Here is a 23,136-nt window from a genome sequence, read left to right as displayed (position 1 = left end):
CTACTGAAATATTGCTGTGTCCTTCAGTTATTTGATAGATCAACATGAAATTGCTGATCCAAAACACCCACACATTTATAAATGATAATCATGGAAATTGTCAGGGGGTTCCTAAATTTTTGCATACAACTGTATGTCATATGTTTAATGCACTTTTAATTATGGTTTGGAAATAAAAGTAATGGTTCCAGTGAAGCTAAAATAATATTATTCTCTAAATACTTTGAGAGGAAATATAGACATTAATATATGCGACCCATAACGGAAATTAAGGACCAGATTTAAAGCCTCACTGCTCTACACATTAACAGCTTATACACGATTGCCAAAGGCATATATTCCCTGAGTAGCACAAGTGCAATAAAAATGGACCAATACACATACTGTACATACTATGCAAAGTGTTTATGGTGCTAAAAATAGACAAATGCTAACCTTAAAATGCAACCTGTGCTCTCTTGAAAGCTACTGAACTGCAGACAGATGCCTGCAGGTATACTGACATGCCATTTAAAGCACCTTAGGTACCCTGGAGACTGGCTAACTCCAATATGCAAGAGTGACACAAGCTCCTGAATCTATGCATGCTTGTCTCCCCCCTCTTCCTTGCCTCAGGTCACTTAAAAAACCAATTCAACAGTCAGGTATGGGAGGCAGGAGGGGGTGGAGTTAAGTACAACTTTTGAAACTACCGCTGCTACTTGCATATCAAAGCACCACAGGTGTCCCATTGAGTATATACCAAAAAAAAAGAAAAAATGAAACACCAAAAACAATTATAAACAAAACATCATCACCAAATCAATTAACACATATACATGCTGCACGCAAAAAAAAAGGGCATCAATGTTTATATACCTTTAATACCATAATGTATAACACCCTATCCATCAAATTCTTGTTTGGTCCATCAAAGAAGGCTTGTGGTAAGTTAAGGAGACAAGAACTATATACCCACATCGAGAAAAGGGAAACTGCCACTCCAGGTTGAGTGCACTCAGCAATCAGTGCCCTCTCAGAAGCGTGGGTGCAGGCAATGCACGGAGCGAAGACTGGAGAAAAAGACTGGACAGACGCACTTCCACAAAATTCTTAAAATGTTGCTTTTAATAGCAAAAAATGGAAACAGCACCACTGTATGTTGTGACTTGTAGTGCTGTTTCCATTTTTTACTATTAAAAGCAACATTTTAAGAATTTTGTGGAAGTGCGGCTGTCCAGTCTTTTTCTCCAGCCTATATACCCACATCCTGTCCCCCAAATAGGATGTAGATCAGGTAGCCCCAGATATCCAACCTTCATTCCCGGGGATCAGAGTAGATCAAGAATCAATCATGATTATCTGACACCTGACAATATTGTCTTCATTGACCATATACAGTTATGACTATATTTGGTCAATGGCATTAACCAGGATCCCTGGCCAGTTTGTTTGCAAACAGCAGCCAGCCTGGAATCTGTCTTTTTACGGCAGTAGTGAGGAGAATGATCAGCGAGTCACTGTGGCAACATCGTTGGAAGGTGGGTCTTTGTCATCAACGATAGATCTACATGGACAATGTTACTGATGATAAATTTACATAGTGATACACTTTTTAAAATTTGCAATAAAGGGCAATATCAGTTGTGGGTGTCTATTGCTAAGATTTTTGGGGGGAATGTGTAATAAGGATACCCCAAACTCATTCCCCTCATGGGGGGGGATATATGCGAGATTTCGGAGTCCTCTTATTATAAAGAGGGCTTTCGGATTCAAATAAGTTACCACCAGTTTCCCACCCTTACATCCTCTTGGAGACCAGGTGTGGGGATAAGACTACTGTCCCCTCAACATGGGGAAAGGGTACTGTACATTGCAAGGGAGTAATGCTTGGCTGCCCCCCTCCTTTCTTGCAAGGTACCCTACCAACCTTAAAAAACATGGGGCCTGGTATGGTTTAGAAAAAGGGGACCGCATACCCACTAACCTCCCTTGCTGGCCACCCATGCCTGTATAAGAGCCTGGTGTGAATTTTATGGTGATCCGAATGCTGTATTTATTTTTTAAAGAATATATGTATATGTGTTTTAAAATGTACAGTATATGTGTTTATATTACGGACCATGAATGCAGATCTTTTGGATTCTTCACAGTGCAATGTTACTGATATAAACAAAAACTGTATGCATTGGTCCATACAATACAATATAGCGGTGTTCCAACTTGGAAAAAAAAACTACACAACTTACAATTCTGAAGGCAGTGTTTTTTTTACATTTGTGTGCATGAGCCCTACATGTGATCTAACTGATGCCATGGGCTTCATCTCTATGCTTGGGAGCCTGCTGCTTGGTGATGAGGCTGAGAGTTGACAGAACACTAAAAAAGTTACATGCACTGCCTCATTGTGTTGGGGTTCCCTGTTAGGAACTAACCCAAGATTAGTCAACAGCTCAGGTGAGAAATTACTTTGTGTTATTCATCCCATGGACTTTGCTGTACAAAACCCTCCTGCACTGAAACTGTATTCACATGCTGTCTTGCTAAATAAAAGTGTAGAACAAACCTACTTGGACCGTTTCTGGGTGTCCCTGTCACACACATGGTTTACCACTGCCACTTCAAGTTGAGTCTGTCCCCTTACAACATATTTAAACAGGCACTGCCTGTTTTAGGGTAACAACACTCTTCCCAATTACCAATTATGCTCTTGCACCGCCAGCCTGTCACACATGCAATAGTGTAGGCATGGTACACTATTGCCACCATGAAGGAACCAACCCTGAGAAATGCTGTGCAGCCATTGCCATGGGAGGTGGTAACACATACAGGTGGTAACAATCGATGAAAATGTGAAAAAAAATATATTTAAAAAATGGCTCTAGTTAATTATACACATTGGCCTAGATTCACGTAGGGCGGCGTATGTTTGAGCCGGTGTAGCGTATCGTATTTACGCTACGCCGCCGCAAGTTAGAGAGGCAAGTGCTGTATTCACAAAGCACTTGCGTCCTAAGTTAGTTTTTTCTAGACCCTTAAAAACGTTGTTTTTTACAACCCGAAAAATGATCGTGTGTACGCGGCATAAGGAGTAGATCTGAAATGAGGGGAAGCTCTTCTGATGTTATCATCTAATCATGTGCATGCATAAAAAATGCTGGTTTTTATTTTCCTTGCATGTCCCCCTCGGGTCTACAACGACTTTACTTCCAAGTGCACTTGTAGTGCAAAGTAGATTTGCCTTTAGTAAATAACCCCCTATGTGTGTTAAAAAATAATGTTAAGCCATCGCCACTTAAACACATTTATTATTCTTGGTGAATCCAGAGAACCTTTATATACAGATGCAAGAATGTTATGAATAAGTATTTTACCTCAGAGTTTTAACTAGTCCAATCAAAGTAACAATAAAAAGGACATTTATCTATTTGCCTAGGGAAACCCTGAAATTAAAAAGCATAAGTTCAAGTTTGGGAACATGTTACACGCTCCACCATATTTTAGGGTGGAACATATTCCCAGTGCTGCTGCCGCCACCCGCTGCCCCCTCCCTGTGGCAGCAGTAGGGGAGAAGTTCCCCGTACCAGCTGTCAGTTTGAAAACAGCATGGCCCCACGGGTCTTTGCCCACATGGCCATGTCATTTATACACACAGTTCTGTGTGTGAATGAACCACAAGCCCCGACATCCCTAGCGGCTGTCGACTTGTAGTTCTCAGTGAAATTATACAGCGCTGTGGTAATTCATTGAGTTTACCTGTCAGCAAGTAAGGCTGACCTGTACGGGATGTACAGGCAAGCAGATACACTGACAGTATATGCAGGAGACATGCATGGCATCAGCAATTTGCCAATTGCTGGTGCAATGCTTTACATGCTCCTACTACAAAAAATAAGTGCACATTTTTTAACTGCAAAAAAGATGCATATATAATTTTTTGTAGAAAGGTGAACTTATCCTTTAAACCTAATACTTGCCATGGGCTAAGGCTGCCATGTTTCATTCTCATCCTCATGCCTGCATACCATTTCTGAGGTGCTGCCATTTCTCACAATAAAAGCTAAAGTGGACCTGTAATCGAACCTTGGAGGATCGGGTATCTTTTTTATTGGTACTCACTTCCACAGTCCTCGCCTAGGCGAGGATGACTTCCACTTAATTGGCCCCGGGAGGCTGCAGGACCCGTCTTCCTGTACCGATATGTATCATGCATGCACAGTAGGGAGCCGGCTGTCAGATATCAAGAATTGACAGCCAGCTCACAAAACCAAGTTGGTGGCACAGAAGAGCAGAAGCCCTGGGAAGAATTGGCTGTGGTGAAGATAGCACTGGTCTCCATGGGCTGGTACATATCAGTTTCTGAAAAGTACACAGGTATTGTATTTGTAGCTGCTGACTCTTATTTTTGCTATAGCCGGGTGATGTTTCTCTTTAAATATATGTTTAACAGCAAATAAAGGTTTAGAACCTGGACCAGATGGCATACAACCACAGGTTCTAAAGAAATTGAGCTCTGTCATTTCAAAGCCATCGTTTCAAATTTTTAGGGAATTTAATGACTGGAATAGTACCACTGTATTGGTGTAAGGCCAACGTGGTGCCCATATTTAAAAAGGGATCAAAGTCTATACCAAGTAACTATAGACCTGTTAGTTTAACTTCTATAGTTGGAAAGATAATGGAGAGATTAATAAAAGAACACATAGATGAACTCTTGCTGGAAAAAATATTTTAAGCGACAACATGGGTTCATGAAATACAGAAGTTGTCAGGCAAATCCGATTTCTTTTTATGAGGCAGTAAGTAAAACCCTGGATAGAGGGGTGGCTGTGGACGTGGCATACGTGGATTTTACAAAAGTGTTTTACACAATTCCCCACACATGGCTTATGTGTAAGGTTAAGTCTACAGGAATGGAAAAAATATGTTTGTAAATGGATAGAAAAATGGTGTGCCCCAAGGTTCAGTGTTGGGACCCTTACTTTTTAATATAATTTATAAATGATATTGGTCTGGGATTAAAAGTACCATTTTAGTCTTTGCAGATACAAAATTATGTGGCAAATGAGGTTTAATATTGATAAATGTAAAGTAGTGCACTTGGGGGGCGAAGAATATGCATGCATCATACATACTAGGGGGAGTACAATTGGGGGAATCAATGGTAGAGAAGGATCTGGGTGTTTTGGCAGATCATAAGCTTAATAATAGCATGCAGTGCCAAGCAGCAGTTTCCAAAAAGAGCACAGTCCTTTCTTGTATTAAGAGAAGTATAGACTGCAGAGAGACAGAGATCATTTTGCTCCTGTATAAATCATTAGTAAGACCTCATCTGGAATATGCAGTTCAGTTTTGGGCTCCAGTTCACAAAAAGGATATCAGGGAACTGGAGAAAGTGCAGAGAAGGGCAAGCAAACTGATGAGTGAGTGAATAACTTGTATAGCGCTACAAATGCGAACTGAATCGCCTCAAGGCGCTTTATTTCCATCCAGTGTTGTCCTTATCCTTCAGAAGAGATGAGTGTCGTCTTTATCCTTATCCTTGATAAGAGGCATGGAGGAACTCATCTATGATGAAGGATTAGAGGAACTGAATTTATATTCTCCTGAGAAGAGGAGATTAAGGGGGATATGATCAACATGTATAAACACATAAGTGGCCCATATAATGAACTTAGTGTTGAGTTATTCACTTTAAGGTCATCACAGAGGAAAAGGGGGCACTCTTTATGTCTATAGAAAAAGATTTAATCTCCAAATACGGAAAGGCTTCTTCAAATTAAGAGCTGGGAAAATGTGGAATACACTCCCTCAAGAGGTGGTTCTGTCCAGCTCAGTAGACCGCTTAAAAAAAAAGGCCTGGATTCTTTCCTAAAGGGTACATAATATAACTGGATACTAATATTGATAGGTAAAGATGATCCAAGGAATATCCGATTGCATCTTGGGGGGAATTTTTTTCCCCTGCTGGAGCAAATTGGATCGTGCCTTGCTGTTTTTTTTTTTTTCCTTCCCCTGGATCAACACTGGGTATAGAATTGTGTATATTATTATACATGATTTATATAGTGCCAACAGTTTACGCAGCGCTTTACAATGTATGGGGGGACAACACAATTACAGTACAGTTTAATACAAAAGGTACAGGAGGGCCCGGCTCGTAGAGCTTATATGGTGGTACAAAAGGTAATAGCTGCAGAGAATGATTTGATGGGGGTGGCTCTGGGACAGTTGTTAGGTGGAATAGGCTTCCCTAAATAAATGAGTTTTCAGGGATCTCCTAAAGGTGGATAGGGTAGGGGCTGATCAGACATACTGGGGCAGGGAGTTCCAGAGGATGGGAGAGGCTCTGGAGAAGTCCTGAAGGCGAGCTTGGGAGGAGCTAGAGAGCAGCAGGTCCTGGGAGAAGTGGAGGGGATTATTTGGACGATATCTGCAAATGAGGTTGGTGATGTAGATGGGGGCGATGTTGTGAAGGGCCTTGTACGTTATGTTAGTATTTTGAATTTTACACGGTGGGGTAGAGGAAGCCAGTGAAGAGATTGGATTGTATATTGGATTGTATATAGGATTTAACTTTTTTCAACTTTTTATTGGTTGAACTGTATGGACTTTTTTGAACCAACCTGTAACTTACATGTAACTATGCAAGAAGAATGTTTAAAGTGTCATTAAAGACAAAAACAAATTCTCTAGTTTTGGATAGAGTGAAGAGGCAACCCCTGTAAGGTATTATTGCTGTCTGTGTCTCTGTTAGAGAGATTTACCCTCTCGACTTGTCCGGTTTACCATCATCATTGAAAGTAAAAGAAAATCCCAAATTTTGGGTGGACACCAAAATAGTAACAGGGAGATCTTCAAATGGGGACACTAGTGCTAGTGACCCTGGTGATACACCGGATTCCCTCACTTTCCTTTCACTTCCTGTTTTGGCTATGGGACACCATCAAAGAGGCTTTTAGTGATGGGTAACAATAGATGGGTTCAGTCTCATTAACTCAAACTTAAAGCCCAACTCTGGGTAGAAAAACAAATAATCCCTTGTAGTGGGGTTGTGCCAGCTCCATTTGCCATGGGGAGGGGAGAAACAGTTTTACTTACCCAATCCTCCGCTCCTCCATGATCTGGCAGTGGACTTTCCATTGGTGTCCTCATGTTCAGAGAAGAGCTCCCCTGGTCTTGATGACATCAGGACACTAGATCAATAGAGCACAGGGGGTGCAGAAACTGCAGGGAACAGTCTAGCTGCGGGGTGGAGCAGAGGATTAGGTAACTCCCTAGACATAAACAACCAACCAACCCTTTCAATTCTAGCACACCCCCTCTGCAAGGGATCATTTTATTATTTGCCTGAAGTTTGGTTTAAAGGATAAGTTCACTTTTTGGAACACGATACATGTTCCACCTTAAATACAGGTGAAACATGTAACACGTTCCAGCACTGCATCCTCTCCCCCTCACTCTCTCCAGTGACAGTGAGCGGGCATCTACTGGGTGCCCAGTGTCACTGTTTGACAAAGACGTGGCCGAGCAGGGCTCCGCCTTCCCAGCCGCGTCATTCATTGACAGTCCTCTGTGAATGGGAAACTACAAGTCCAGAAAAAAGACAGACTGTGGCTGTCGGCTTGTAGTTGAAATTAACTACCATGGCTCTGTTGAGAGCTCTGGTAGTTCATTCATTCTTCTTGTAAGTGTCTTGTCTGCCCATATGAGGTATGAGCAGACAGATACATGAAAAAGTTTTCAGGAGTCCTGCATGCCACCCACAATCTGCTAATCATGGGTGCAATGTGTAACGGAATGACCCATGACACCCAGAGTAAAAAAAATTATAATAAAACGCACATATTTTTACCTGCAAAAAGATGTAAGCTCTAACGAGCAGAGATCTCTGATTCATCCTGTATTGAATTGTTTTGTAACTGTACTGTCTGCCCTCATTTTGTAAAGCGCTGCACAAACTGTTGGCGCTATATAAATCCTGTAAACTAATAATACAACTTAAACGGTGAGGTGATAAAGTAACAATTTTTATGCAAAACACTCTGGCAAATTCCAAAATTGAATTCATTCAGTTGGACAGCCAAAGTAGATGAATAAGCTACTCTACGTGGTGGTTACAGGTTTTAACAGAGCAAATATTAGCAATTGCTGACACCCAAGTAAATCTTAGTTTACCAATAGCACTATACAATTATGTAGTTTAACAGGAAGTCAACTTTGATGTTGCCTTACATAAAATACCCATTTTTACAAAACATCCATACAAGTGGAAAACCAGGACTATAAAAGGAAAACTAGAAATCATTGAAAAATTACACTCATCAAATGCACATTAAACACATCTTCACAAATACTGAAAGTTTGAGATTATATATATATATATATATATATATATATATATATATATATATATATATATATATATATATATATATATATATACACACACACATACATACATATATATATACACACACACATATGTATATAATATATATATATATATATATATATATATATATATATATATATATATATATATATATATATATATATATATATATATATATATATATATATATTTAAAAAAAAAACAGAGCATAAAAGGCCATGAACTAAAACAGAAGCTAAGGACTTTGCCTGGGTAGCAGAAGCATGGGGTCAGCATTTTTTTTTTTTTTTTTTAACAGGAAGCCTACAGTATAGCACATAATTACAAATCTCGTTAAAAAAGGCAATTAATTACCTTGCAATAAATACAAAAACCATAGAAACTGCATAGGAAAAATACACATTCCAGCATTCTCAGCAAGGCAATTGTGAAAATGTTGCCAAGATAAGGGATTTGTTACACAACAGAGCACACAGATGTGCAATAACATCAGATTATCAGAGAATAGTAAGTCTGCCTATTCCAATGGTGCATTTATGACTATAGAAAACTGCATGCTATGGCTCCATGTGTTATTAATGAGCAGCGCAAATACATGATGTCACACAGGTCTATATCTACAGGAAACACATGATGGTCACCCTCCTTTTATATGAAGTAGTAAAAATGATTTTCAGACCAAATGGAAATTCCCTACTTTACTCTGACATCACCATGGCGAAATAAAGAGGGAAAGAGGGGTGATCTGCCAGAGTCCATCCAAATGGTGTTTATATACTAGCGTCTGTATGGTAACTATGCAGCATCAGAGATCATCAATCGGAGATGCTGCAAATTAAATCTAGAATTGTAGCTACTGGTCCTGAATAGGCAAATGCAGACCCTCCATTTAGTAGAAGAAACAACTGTCAGAAGTAGATTGGTTCTTTCTCTGTATAATGGAAATTTCCTTTAAAAGAATCTTTACTGAGATAATGGATTCAGTCATATATAGACAAAATGAGCTGCTCTAAAAACAGAAAAGTGGAGGGAAGGCACTAAAAATAGAAGTTGTTAGAACAAAGACTGAATATCTATTTCAGTGATTTCAATGGTGCTGTCCGCTCTCATGATGCTGCCGTACCATCATTGGGGTTTCGGCATGTGACCTGGAAGAAATATTCTCTTTTCAATTCTCCAGATCAGTTAGAATTTTTATGATGCTGGTTTTGTTAGAAGAAAAAGAAGTGCGCTGATATGACATCATGCTAATTGTTCAAGAGCTTTTGAAGCAGTACATGCTGCAGATAGAAAACTTCAATCATACTAAAGCTGTTGGAAGTTTGTGCCTTTCCAATGTGAATCCTCGTTCTCATAATCCCCATGTAAAAATTACTGCATATGGAACTATACTATGACAAAACAATTGTTATTACCTACCAAACAAATATTTACCTATAAAGAGAAAGAAAATCAGTAATCGCAAATGATACAATAGTCACTTATTTGCATTCTATTTGCACAAAACAGGCACTGAAGATACTCAAATAAAAACAAGCAAAGCAGAGAATCTAGCATCTAAGAAAAAGAGGGAATTCAGGAGCGAAGGTAGCAGGAGCTGGGTGGCTGATGGACAACTAACTGTAAAAACAAAAAAAGACACCTGTCGCCATGATGCCAGGTTAGAGATGGACATGGCCCTGGAATGCAGAGTGACGGAACAAGGGGAGTGATGGGGTTCTCCTGATCTTCTCCTCCGACGCCCTCTATTTGACATGAATTCCAAACTGCCTGTGTTAGTGGCATTCATCACCTGAAATCAAACCCGTGGACAGGAAGGTTTCAGCCTACATACAAGCTAACTGCATTGTAAAACACTACTGTAGGGTCAAAACACTAGGACAACGTTTCCCAAAGGGTGGTACATGTATAACCGTACATCTGTGAGCAGACAACAGCAAAACTCATCATCTTAAAAGGATAAGTTCACCTTTCATTACATGTTACACCCATATTCAGGGTGTAACAGGTTTTGAATGCACTTGCCCCCAAGCACCCCCCCCCCCCCCGATCCCCGCTGTGACAGCAGACCAGGGATCTTCTCCCCGTGTCTGCTGCCACAATTCAAAAGATTTCCCCAAACCGGCCGTGTCACTCATTCACAGTCCTCTGTGAATGGAAAACTACAAGGTCTGGCTGGCATGTAGTTTTCTGTTTCAATGTCTTTTATTGAAGATTTTCACAAAAACTACACAAAAAAGGGGAAAAAAAATGTACAATAAAACAGGATCTGTCATACAATGAGACACTGAGAATAATCATTTGAGTAGAGGAATATAACATAACAGAGTCATAGACATAGGTGAACCATATAAACGAAATTACACACTAATAGGTAGATTCACATAGAACTGTGCAAAGTTGTGGCGGCGTAGCCTAGCGTGTTTACACTACGCCGCCTTAAGTAAGAGAGGAAAGTACATGATTCTGAAAGCACTTACCTCCTTACTTAGGGCGGCGTAGTGTAAACACGGCGGGTGTAAGGGCGCCTAATTCAAATTCGTTGGAGGGAGGCGTGTTGTGTTGAAATGAGGCTTGACCTCACGTTTTGTGCTACTGCGCATGTGCCGGGCGCCTACATTTCCCAGTGCGCATTACGACTAAGTACGCCGTACGGGCCTATTGATTTTGACGTGGACGTAAACGACGCAACTCCCGATTCGCGGACGACTTACGCAAATGACGGAAAAAATTCGAACCTCGCGGCAGGAACGGCGGCCATACTTTAACATTGATATTCCACCACATAGGTGGAATAACTTTAGGCCGCCTAAGGCCTTACGGAAACAACGTAATTCGACTGTGGCGGGCTGGCGGGCTGGCGTACGTTCGGGAATCGGCGTACAAGCTCATTTACATAATCTACGCCGGCCGCAATGGAAGCGCCACCTAGCGGCCATCGGAAAAATTGCAAGCTAAGATAGAACGGCGCAAGCCGTCCTATCTTAGCTTTGTTTAAGCGTATCTCTGTTTGAGCATACGATTAAACATACGGCGGCGTAGATTCTGAGTTAGGTCGGCTTATCTACTGATAAGCCGGCCTAACTCTTTGTGAATCTACCTATAAATGTAATGGAAGAGGTGCCGCACAGGGGATTCTCGGCTGAAAGCCCAGCAGACGCCGGACCTTGCCGGAATGAAGTCTCCCGCGCGCATGCGCGGGAGTGACGACATTGCGGCTCCAGCCACTCAGAGCGCTGGAGGCGCGATACCTGGAAGACACGCCAAGGCAACATGTCAGCAACCTCAGCGTGGACCAGGTGAGTTACCGATGCCTCGTTCTAAGGCAAGTATTTCATAATGAGTTAGTATGCGGTGCATACTAGCTCATTATGCCTTTTGCCTTACAGGGGTAAAAAACATTTTTTTTAGAGTATACAACCGCTTTAAATATACTGTATAACATGATATACGCTTCCTAGGTTGATCAAAGTTGTCTTTAGCTAGGTTTTGTGTTGTCTAAAGTATATAAACTAAATGAAAACAATGCTTAACAAAGAGGAAAAAAAACCTTTATGCCCTGTACACACGATCGGTCAATCCGATGAGAACGGTCTGATGGATTTTTCCATCAGTTAACCGATGAAGCTGACTGATGGTCAGTCATGCCTACACACCATCAGTAAAAAAAACGATAGTGTCAGAACGCGGTGGCGTAAAACACAATGACGTGCTGAAAAAAACAAAGTTCAATGCTTCCAAGTATGCATCGACTTGATTCTGAGCATGCGTGGATTTTTAACCGATGGACGTGCCTACAAACGATTGTTTTTTTTCTATCGGTTAGGTTTCAAATTCTTTAACCGATGGATAAATAACCGATGGGGCCCACACACGATCGGTTTGGTCTGATGAAAACGGTCCATCAGACCGTTCATCGGATTGACCGATCGTGTGTAGGCGGCATTAGACTTTACAGGAAGATGCAATTATAAAGAGATTACAGGAAAGAGATAATGTGACAAGAAGGTGCTGACCTTTATACGTCATCTTATTTCAGCTGGGTAAAAAGACATGTCATGGGATAATGTGTAATAAAAGGTTAAAAGTGTTGCTCAAGGGAGAAGTGAAAAATATTACTAATATTGGAACTCTAGTACAAAAGACAGATGTATTCAATTTGCTGGCGTCTCAATTGTGACGAGTGCTGAGAACAAACTAAATCAAAAAACTAAAACAGTTTTTGAGAAAATGTTTTTTAAGTGACACAGAAGACTTTTAATTCTGCTTCAGCAAGTACTGTAAATGCATATTCAGCATACAATATGTAGAAGTATTAAAATGGAAAATCCATCTGTCTCTGGTCCTAGTAATTACACATTATTAATAACACTGGGGCAGAAATACATTCTGTTTGTTCTGCACAATAATTACTGACTCAACAAAAAAATGTAACATGTCATTCACATTGGTGATAGACCCTTCAGGAAACATAGCTGCGTTATTGCTAGTATACTCAATCGATAAAGCTTCTCTATAGCTTGCTGAATAACTATTACATTAATGTAAATGTAAGCAATGAATATTGAATAAGACTCACACAAGCATAAACATGCCATATGTCCTAGGCAGAAATAGAAAGAGCATACAAAACAAAATGTGGCTTTCCAAAGGAAAATTAGACATGCCAAGTAAACCGTTTAAAATTTAAAAGTTAAAGTAGTAATAAGTAAAAAAAATATATATATTGCAGTGAATCCTTAATGAGGGAGTAAACCCTGATGAGTTTTACTTCCTGTTTTGTTCCCTGCAAAGTAAAAGCATAATGGGCTAGTATGCATGGCATACTAGCCTATTATGTGGCGCTTACCTGCAAACAAAGCCTGCGCGCTGTCCCGGCTGAAGGCCGCATCCATTTCGCCCCTCTTCCTTCCGGGGGCCTCGGACTCCGGCTGTGTGACTGGCTGGAGCCGCGTGATGTCACTCCTGCGCACCAGAGTGGCCAGTCGCAGCACTCGTTTAGGAAGAAATGGCATAAAAGGGCTGTTTCTTCACAGCGCATGTGCCGATGACATAATTGGCACACTACAAGGCAAATATCTCCTAAACGGTGCACATTTAGGAGATATTTACAGTACCTATAGATGAGCCTTATTCTAGGCTTACCTATAGGTAAAAGTTCTAAAAAAGGGGTTTGCAACCACTTTAAATGTGGTGGCTGCATTTGTTTTCATGTTTTAGGATGTGTATCCTTTACATTCATCAGTTCTGTCTTAGAATGTTCTCCACTCGAGGAGCGATGGGAGACACCTTCAGACAGCAGCATTGTCAATCTGTTCAGAAGGTAGTGCTAGATGGACTAGCAGGTTTAGATGGACTTGACTAACAACTTGAAACTGAACCAATAAGGAAGAATGTGTGCCACTCAGGCTGTAAGGGATAATAATCCTGTGCCCAAGACTAAGTGCCGGCAAGGAAAGGTGCTCATCTTGGCTCCAAGCATCGGTTAAGCAAACGCCTCTGAAAAATAATCCAACACAAATTGCTTTTCAGAGATGTGCCAAAGGCTGCACATGCACATGCTCGGAAACAATTCGACACATGCTCGGAAGCATAGAACTTAATTTTGTCTGCTCGTCGTAGTCTTTTACGTCACCGTGTTCTTGGCAGTCAAAAGTTCACCAGACTTTTGTTTGACTGTGTGTATGCAAGGCAGGCTTGAGAGGAATTATGTTGGGAAAACCATTGTTTTTTTTATCCAACGGGAAAACTGGTCGTGTGTGTATGAGGCATTACTCTGAATGGTCCAAGGTCATCAGTGGTGTACCCCAAGGTTCAGTGCTGGGACAATTACTTTTTAAAATATTTATAAATGATATTGGGTCTGAGATCAAAAGTAACATTTCTGTCTTTGCAGATGACGCCAAACTATGCAGTGGAATAACGTCCTTGCAGGATGTCTCCAATTTACAAGCCGACCTCATTGCTCTGTCTAATTGGGCGAGTGGTAGATGTTAATGTTGATAAATGTAAAGTTATGCACTTGTGGGCTAAGAATATGCATGCATCATATATGCTAGCGGAAGTACAACTGGGGGGATCTGTAGTGGAGAAGGATCTGGGGGTTTTGGTAGATCATAAGCTCAATAATGGCATGCAATGCCAAGCTGCGGTTTCCAAAGCGAGCAAAGTCCTTTCTTGTATTAAGAGAGGTATGGACTCCATAGAGAGATATCATTTTGCCCCTGTACAAATCCTTAGCAAGACCTCATCTGGAATACGCAGTTCAGTTTTGGGCTCCAGTTCTCAAAAAGGATAATCGGGGAACTGGAGAAAGTGCAGAGAAGGGCAACCAAACTGATAAGAGGCATGGAGGAGCTCAGCTATGAGGAAAGATTGGAGGAACTGAATTTATTCTCTTGAGAAGAGGAGATTAAGGGAGGATATGATCAACATGTACAAATATATAAGAGGTCCATACAGTGGACTTGGTGTTGAGTTTTTCACTTTACGGTCAACACTGAGGACAAGGGGGCACTCTTTACATCTAGAGGAAAAGAGATTTCATCTCCAAATACGGAAAGGTTTTTTCACAGTAAGAGCTGTGAAAATGTGGAATAGACTCCCTCCAGAGGTGGTTCTGGCCAGCTCAGTAGATTGCTTTAAGATTGTATCTGGATACTAATATTGATAGGTAAAGTTGATCCAAGGAATATCCGATTGCATCTTGGGGGAATTTTTTCCCCTGCTGAAGCAAATTGGATCATGCTATAATATAACTGGGTACTAACATTAATAGGTAAAGTTGATCTAGGAAAAATCTTAAAGCCTCTCGGGGGATCAGGAAATAATTTTTTCCCCTGCTGTAGCAAACTGGATCATGCTGTGATGGGGTTTTTCGCCTTCCTCTGGATCAACTGTGGGTATAGAATTGGGTATATGGGATTGTACTATGTTTTTTCTTTTATTTACTTTATGGTTGAACTGGATGGACTTGTGTCTTTTTTTCAACCTAACTATGCAACTATGTAAAAATAGAAAAAAAATAATAATAAAATCCCATAAAGTTAAATAAATAATGTAGCAACAGTTATGATTTACTAATGCAAGGTTTCACACACACACTTTGCAATCCAGTTGCACAATTCTTCATAATCCAATTATATTTTATACCTATGTTATTATACAGTATCTCACAAAAGTGAGTCCATCCCTCACAATTTTGTAAATATTTTATTATATCTTTTCATGTGACAACACTGAAGAAATGACACTTTGCTACAATGTAAAGTAGTGAGTGTACAGCTTGTATAACAGTGTACATTTTCTGTCCCCTCAAGATAACTCAACACACAGCCAATAATGTCTAAACCGCTGGCACCAAAAGTGAGTACATCTCTAAGTGAAAATATCCAAATTGGGCCCAAAGCGTCAATATTTTGTGTGGCCACCATTATTTCCAAGCACTGCCTTAACCCTCTTGGGCATGGAGTTCACCAGAGCTTCACCGGTTGCCACTGGAGTCCTCTTCCACTCCTCTATGACGACATCATGGAGCTGGTGGATGTTAGAGACCTTGCACTCCTCCACCTTCCGTTTGAAGATGCCCCACAGATGCTCAATAGGGTTTAGGTCTGGAGGCATGCTTGGCCAGTCCAACACCTTTACCCTCAGCTTCTTTAGCAAGGCAGTGGTCATCTTAGAGGTGTGTTTGGGGTCATTATGTTGGAATACTGCCCTGAGACCCCATCTCCAAAAGGAGGGGATCATGCTCTGCTTCAGTATGTCACAGTACATGTTGGCATTCATGGTTCCCTCAATGAACTGTAGCTCCCTAGTGCCAGCAGCACTAATGCAGCCCCAGACCATGACACTCCTACCACCATGCTTGATTGTAGGCAAGACACACTTGTCTTTGTACTCCTCACCTGGTTGCCGCCACACACGCTTGACACCATCTGAACCAAACAAGTTTATCTTGGTCTCATCAGACCGCAGGACATGGTTCCAGTAATCCGACATGGATTACTGGAACCAGCAAACTGGTTGCCTTCAGCAAACTGGTTGCGGGCTTTCTTGTGCATCATCTTTAGAAGAGGTTTCCTTCTGGACGACAGCCATGCAGACCAATTTGAGGCAGTGTGTGGCGTATAGTCTGAGCAGTGACAGTCTGATCCACCCCACCCCTCTAACCTCTGCAGCAATGCTGGCAGCACTTGTACATCTATTTCCCAAAAACAACCTCTGGATTGACGCTGAGCACGTGCACGCAACTTCTTTGGTCTACCATGGCGAGGCCTGTTCTGGGTGGAACATGTCCTGAAAAACTATGGTCTTGGCCACCGAGCTGAAGCTCAGTTTCAGGGTCTTGGCAATCTTCTTATAGCCTAGGCCATGGGTCTTCAAACTACAGCCCTCCAGTTGTTCAGGAACTACAATTCCCATCATGCCTAGTCATGTCTGTGAATGTCAGTGTGTTACAATGCCTCATGGGATGTGTAGTTCTACAACAGCTGGAGGGCCGTAGTTTGAGGATCCCTAGCCTAGGCCATCTTTATGTAGAGCAACAATTTTTTTTTTTTCAGATCCTCAGAGTTCTTTCCCTTGAGGTGCCATATTGAACTTCCAGTGACCAGTATGAGAGAATGAGAGTGCCAACAACAAATTTAACAAACCTACTTCCCATTCACACCTGAGACCTTGTAATACTAACGAGTCCCATGACAACAGGGAGGGAAAATGGCCAATTGGGCCCAATCTGGACATTTTCACTTAGGGGTGTACTCACTGTTGCCAGCAGTGTAGACATTAATGGCTGTGTGTGTGTGTGGTGTGTGAGGGGGGGCAAGAGAATATGTGCTGGGGGGTGCTTTTGGAGGGTAGAGGGCTTGTGCTATAGGAAGGGGGGTGATTTCAGGTCTGACCCCCCCCCCCACTAGCACAAGTCCTCTCCCCTTTTAAAAGCACCCCCCCAGCACATATCAACTCCCCCCCCCCCATCACTTCATGTGTGCATTCCTGTCAAAGAGATGCCACCTGCCACTATCTGCTCTCTCATCCCAGGACCACCCCACCCTCTGTCCTCAACCCAGAGCACCCCCTCCCCAACATAATCCCAGGCCTCCCCTCTCTGTCCTCACCCCAGAGGTCCCCTAAAAATCAACTGGGGCTTGTTTACATTCACAGTATGGCGTAGTAAAACCTTTTAGCTTAGCCCTGTTTTTAATCCCACCCTAACCACACCCCTTTTTACTGCAGTGGCCAGGGGTGTACACATGTTGCATCCGCAGCAGGAAATATACACTCTGTCATGCTTGGCGGGTGTGGAGCCTGCCAAGCGTGACCCATTTAAGTTAATGGGGCTCCTCTGCAAAGGCCGTGCAACGTTGTGCATTACAACAACCAGGTGGTTAAAGCAAACTATAAGGAGGCGTTGTATTGCCAGTATTGGATCCCACACTAGCATGCTGTAACTGTGTGCATTGCACATGGATGCAGGGTGTTTACAGAGTGGCCCTATTCACTTGAATGGGTCATGATCATCACTAAAAGCAACAGGGGGTATAATTTCTACTGCAGCAAGTGTACATCCTCTGCTGCCACGTCTGTAGCTAAAGGGGGTAGGGATGAACGTATGTAATGTGGGCAGCGTGGCTTGAGTGTGTCAGGGACACAGGGGGGCCCCATGATCTATCGCCTGGGGGCCCCCGTGAGTCTGCCCCTGGTATGTATATATATATATATATTTCAATGGTCGTATGCAGAACAAAGGCATTTTTTTTGTGGTGTTCTTGCTTTAGAAACAGATCATTAATTGTATAGAATAGCAATCTGTTAGGTCTGTGGTCATCAACCCTGTCCTCAGGGCCCACTAACAGGCCAGGTTTGCAAGATAACTGAAGTAATCACGTGATATCATTTGCTGCTCAGTGATTGCCGTATTCTAGTCTGCATCTCCCCAAGGTAATACAAAAAATCTGGCCTGTTAGTGGGCCCTGAGGACAGGGTTGATGACCACTGTGTTACAGTAGGTGAACCCGATTTTGTGTCAATCTCGCTCTCTTTCTCGGCGAGATTGAGCACCTACGAGCCCCATCGCGGGAGCCAGCGCCGAGCTGGCTTGCCGCGATGGAGACAGAGCCGTCATAGAAGCGACGGGAGATCCGACTTGGATTCCCGCCAATTCTACACGCGTGCGGCGTTTGTTATGAATCCTGAGGGGGAAGTCCCCGCCGGATTTTAAATAAAAATCCGGCATGGGTCCCCCCCTCAGGAGCATACCGGGCCCTTAGGTCTGTTATGGGTTGTAAGGAGAGCCCCCCTACGCCGAAAAAAACGGCGTAGGGGGTCCCCCTACAATCCATACCAGACCCGTATCCAAAGCACGCTACCCGGCCAGCCAGGAAGGGAGTGGGGACGAGCGAGCGCCCCCCCCCTCCTGAGCCGTACCAGGCTGCATGCCCTCAACATGGGGGGGTTGGGTGCTCTGGGGCAGGGGGGCGCACTGCGGCCCCCCACCTCAGAGCACCCTGTCCCCATGTTGATGAGGACAGGGCCCCTTCCCGACAACCCTGGCCGTTGGTTGTCGGGGTATGCGGGCGGGAGGCTTATCGGAATCTGGGAGCCCCCTTTAATAAGGGGGCCCCCAGATACCGGCCCCCCCACCCTAAGTGAATGAGTATGGGGGTACATCGTACCCCTACCCATTCACCTGCAAGAAAAGTGGTAAAAACACAAATAAACCACACAGTGTATTAAAATATTTTATTTTTCTGCTCCGGAGGCCGCCCCCTGTCTTCTTTATTAGCTCTTTTACCAGGGGGGGCTTCTTCTTTGACGTCTTCGGGTGGGTGGGGGCCGCCGTCTGGTTCTCTTCCACCGCCGGGGGGGGGGTGGCTTTTAAAAAAGCCCCCACCCCCCCGGCGGGTTTCCTCCGGCGTCTTCGGCGGGGCTCCTCTTCTTCCGCTATCCCGACGGGTCTTCTCAACTCTCCGGGGTTCTCCTTCTGTCTTCGCCGCTCTCCGTTGTTGACTCGGCGCACCCCGGTTCTTCGTCTCGCTGTCCGGTGTCTTCTTCCGTGCTGTACGTCTTCTCCTTCCGTGCTGTGATGAGTTCTTCTTCCGTGCTGTGACGTCATGTTCTTCACTTCTCTCCTTCTCCCGATGTTGACACGCCGGTCCTCCTCGCTGAAATGACGGATGCGCGCCTTGCATCGGACCTATATAGGCCTCACAGTCCCATCATGCTCTGTACCTACCCATGTGATGGTAGGTATCACATGGGTAGGTACAGAGCATGATGGGACTGTGAGGCCTATATAGGTCCGATGCAAGGCGCGCATCCGTCATTTCAGCGAGGAGGACCGGCGTGTCAACATCGGGAGAAGGAGAGAAGTGAAGAACATGACGTCACAGCACGGAAGAAGAACTCATCACAGCACGGAAGGAGAAGACGTACAGCACGGAAGAAGACACCGGACAGCGAGACGAAGAACCGGGGTGCGCCGAGTCAACAACGGAGAGCGGCGAAGACAGAAGGAGAACCCCGGAGAGTTGAGAAGACCCGTCGGGATAGCGGAAGAAGAAGAGCCCCGCCGAAGACGCCGGAGGAAACCCGCCGGGGGGGTGGGGGCTTTTTTAAAAGCCACCCCCCCCCCGGCGGTGGAAGAGAACCAGACGGCGGCCCCCACCCACCCGAAGACGTCAAAGAAGAAGCCCCCCCTGGTAAAAGAGCTAATAAAGAAGACAGGGGGCGGCCTCCGGAGCAGAAAAATAAAATATTTTAATACACTGTGTGGTTTATTTGTGTTTTTACCACTTTTCTTGCAGGTGAATGGGTAGGGGTACGATGTACCCCATACTCATTCACTTAGGGTGGGGGGGGCCGGTATCTGGGGGCCCCCTTATTAAAGGGGGCTCCCAGATTCCGATAAGCCTCCCGCCCGCATACCCCGACAACCAACGGCCAGGGTTGTCGGGAAGGGGCCCTGTCCTCATCAACATGGGGACAGGGTGCTCTGAGGTAGGGGGCCGCAGTGCGCCCCCCTGCCCCAGAGCACCCAACCCCCCCATGTTGAGGGCATGCAGCCTGGTACGGCTCAGGAGGGGGGGGGCGCTCGCTCGTCCCCACTCCCTTCCTGGCTGGCCGGGTAGCGTGCTTTGGATACGGGTCTGGTATGGATTGTAGGGGGACCCCCTACGCCGTTTTTTTCGGCGTAGGGGGGCTCTCCTTACAACCCATAACAGACCTAAGGGCCCGGTATGCTCCTGAGGGGGGGACCCATGCCGGATTTTTATTTAAAATCCGGCGGGGACTTCCCCCTCAGGATTCATAACAAACGCCGCACACGTGTAGAATTGGCGGGAATCCAAGTCGGATCTCCCGTCGCTTCTATGACGCGCTTGCTGGGATGTGCTGTCACTATTCCAGTGAGTGTGAGATGTCGGCGAGATCTCGGCACCCTGTTGCCGAGTATCAGCGCGACGCTGTCGTGCTAAAAGCACAATATCACAAACACCTACTGTAGGTCACACTCTCCTTAATATTCCCTGAAAAGTAACAAAGACATTGTATCTATAGCCTGTTTCACACAGGCTTCATCTTGTATAAGAGCAGTGTGAACAGTAAGCTTTGAGAAAGCTTAAAATACATCTAAAACAAAAATGTAAAAATCTATTTTCTTCATCAATTTAGGTCAGCATGCATTCTGCAACATATTTTTAGTTAAAAAAAAAAATCACAATAAGCGCATATTGATTGTAGATGCTAAAACATTTGCTCAAACCAAACTATGAGATATTTTTATGGCATATTTATTTATGTATTTATTACTAGTAATGGCGGCGATCAGCGGTTTTTATCAGGACTGTGAAATTTAAGTGGACAAATTGGACACCAGCGACACTAATACAGTGATCAGTGCTAAAAAGAAACAAAAAAAAAAAACGCACTGTCACTGTATAAATGACACTGGCAGGGAAGGAGTTAACATCAGGGGTGATCAAAGGGTTAAAGGGGTTGTAAAGGTAAAAAAATGTTTTTCCTAAATAGCTTTCTTTACTTTAGTGCAGTCCTCCTTCACTTACCTCATCCTTCAATTTTGCTTTTAAATGTCCTTCTTTCTTCTGAGAAATCCTCACTTCCTGTTCTTCTGTCTGTAACTCCACACAGTAATGGGAGGCTTTCTCCCTGGTGTGGTGTGTCGTGCTCGCCCCCTCCCTTGGACTACAGGAGATTTAGGACGCCCACTAACACACAGCTCTTTTCTCTATCTGCAACGTAGAGAGCGTCCCGACTCTCCTGTAGTCCAAGGGAGGGGGCGGGCACGACACTTCACACCAGGGAGAAAGCCTTGCATTACTGTGTGGAGTTACAGACAGAAGAACAGGAAGTGAGGATTTCTCAGAAGAAATAAGGACATTTAAAAGCAAAATGGAAGGATGAGGTAAGTGAAGGAGGACTGCACTAAGGTAAAGGAAGCTATTTAGGGATTATTATTTTTTTACCTTTACAACCCCTTTATGTGTGCTCCTAGACCTAGAGAGTGATTTCTAACTGTGTGAGGGATGGTTTAACTGGAGGAAGAGTGACATCTGTGTTTCCAATTAGCAGGAACACAAGATCTCTCTCTTCCTCTGACAAAAACAGTGATCTGCCTTGATTACATAGCCTATAGGGTCACAGGAAGACGTGGGATGATCCTAATTGCAAAAGACAAAAATGTAGAAGAAATTCTGTTTGTAGTAGGTGGCACAAACAGCATTTTATATCAAGAAGTCAGAAAACTGTGTCAAATTGTACATTAAAATTTCCATAAGAAATGCATGTACTGGCCTATATTTAGGATGTGTCCCTTGAGCAATATGATTTACTGTTACATAGCAATTTGCAGCTGTTCTTGAAAATTAATTTACCGTTCCTCTAAAAAAAGGTCTATCATTTCTCCAAATAATGGACACATAAATAACTGTTTAGTGAGATGGTAGAAAGCTAGGAGTTCAGTGCAAACAAAGCTTCACTTAGCTGAGCGTATCCTATAAAAGTAGACAGACTAAAATAAGATGTTCTTTTTTTTTTTTTTTTTGAAGAATAACCCCCCAGGCCTGTAATGAAAATCACTCCTGGTATTATGACTCTGTGTAAGGACCAAAGTACTTCCTAAAATATACTAAATATCCAGCAGAAACAGGGTCCTAAATTAACATATATACCGTATATACTCGGGTATAAGCCGAGTTTTTAAGCCCTTTTTTTAGGGCTGAAAATACACCCCTCTGCTTATACTCGAGTCAGTGTACCTGAAGGGCTGCGAGCGTCCATTGTTTAAAAGTCGCCCCCTGGTCCCTTCCGTGATAGGCGTTTCCCAGCAGACACTGTGTTTAGTGTTCCGCCTATCACAGACGTTCTCTTGTCCGAAAATAAAAAGACGTCCGTGATTGACGCCTGCAGCCTGTCAAGAATTTCAGGTACACCGACTCGGGCACAGGGAGGCTGCAATGGGCACAGTGAGGTGGCAATGGGCACAGTGAGGTGGCAATGGGCACAGTAAGGTGGCAATGGGCACAGTAAGGTTGGGCACAGTAAGGTAGCAATGGGCACAGTGAGGTTGGGCAAAGTGAGGCGTGCAAATGGGCACAGTGAGGCGTGCAAATGGGCATTGTTGACCCTCTTTTCCGCTTACAGTAGCTGCTGCATTCTTTCTCACCCTAAGCTTATACTCGAGTCAATAAGTTTTCCCATTTTTTGGGGGTAAAATTAGGTACCTCAGCTTATACAAACACTTA

At 43.5% G+C, this 23,136-nt stretch overlaps 1 protein-coding gene across 18 annotated transcripts in view; it reads right to left on the bottom strand.

Moving 5' to 3' along the window:
* Positions 1-23,136, bottom strand: part of PPIP5K1 (diphosphoinositol pentakisphosphate kinase 1) — a 239,242-nt gene that overhangs the window by 84,032 nt on the left and 132,074 nt on the right. For 12 of the 18 annotated variants that reach the window (XM_040342509.1, XM_040342514.1, XM_040342513.1 and 9 more), the window contains one exon: positions 10,017-10,166. The exons of the other annotated variants lie outside the window; for them this stretch is intronic. In XM_040342509.1, coding sequence (XP_040198443.1) covers positions 10,017-10,166 — 150 coding nt within the window. The remainder of the gene's footprint in view (positions 1-10,016; positions 10,167-23,136) is intronic. 18 annotated transcript variants of the gene reach the window in all.

Source organism: Rana temporaria, chromosome 3 (assembly GCF_905171775.1).
Source record: "Rana temporaria chromosome 3, aRanTem1.1, whole genome shotgun sequence".
NCBI lineage: Eukaryota > Metazoa > Chordata > Amphibia > Anura > Ranidae > Rana > Rana temporaria.
This window is presented reverse-complemented; position numbering and strand designations above follow the sequence as displayed.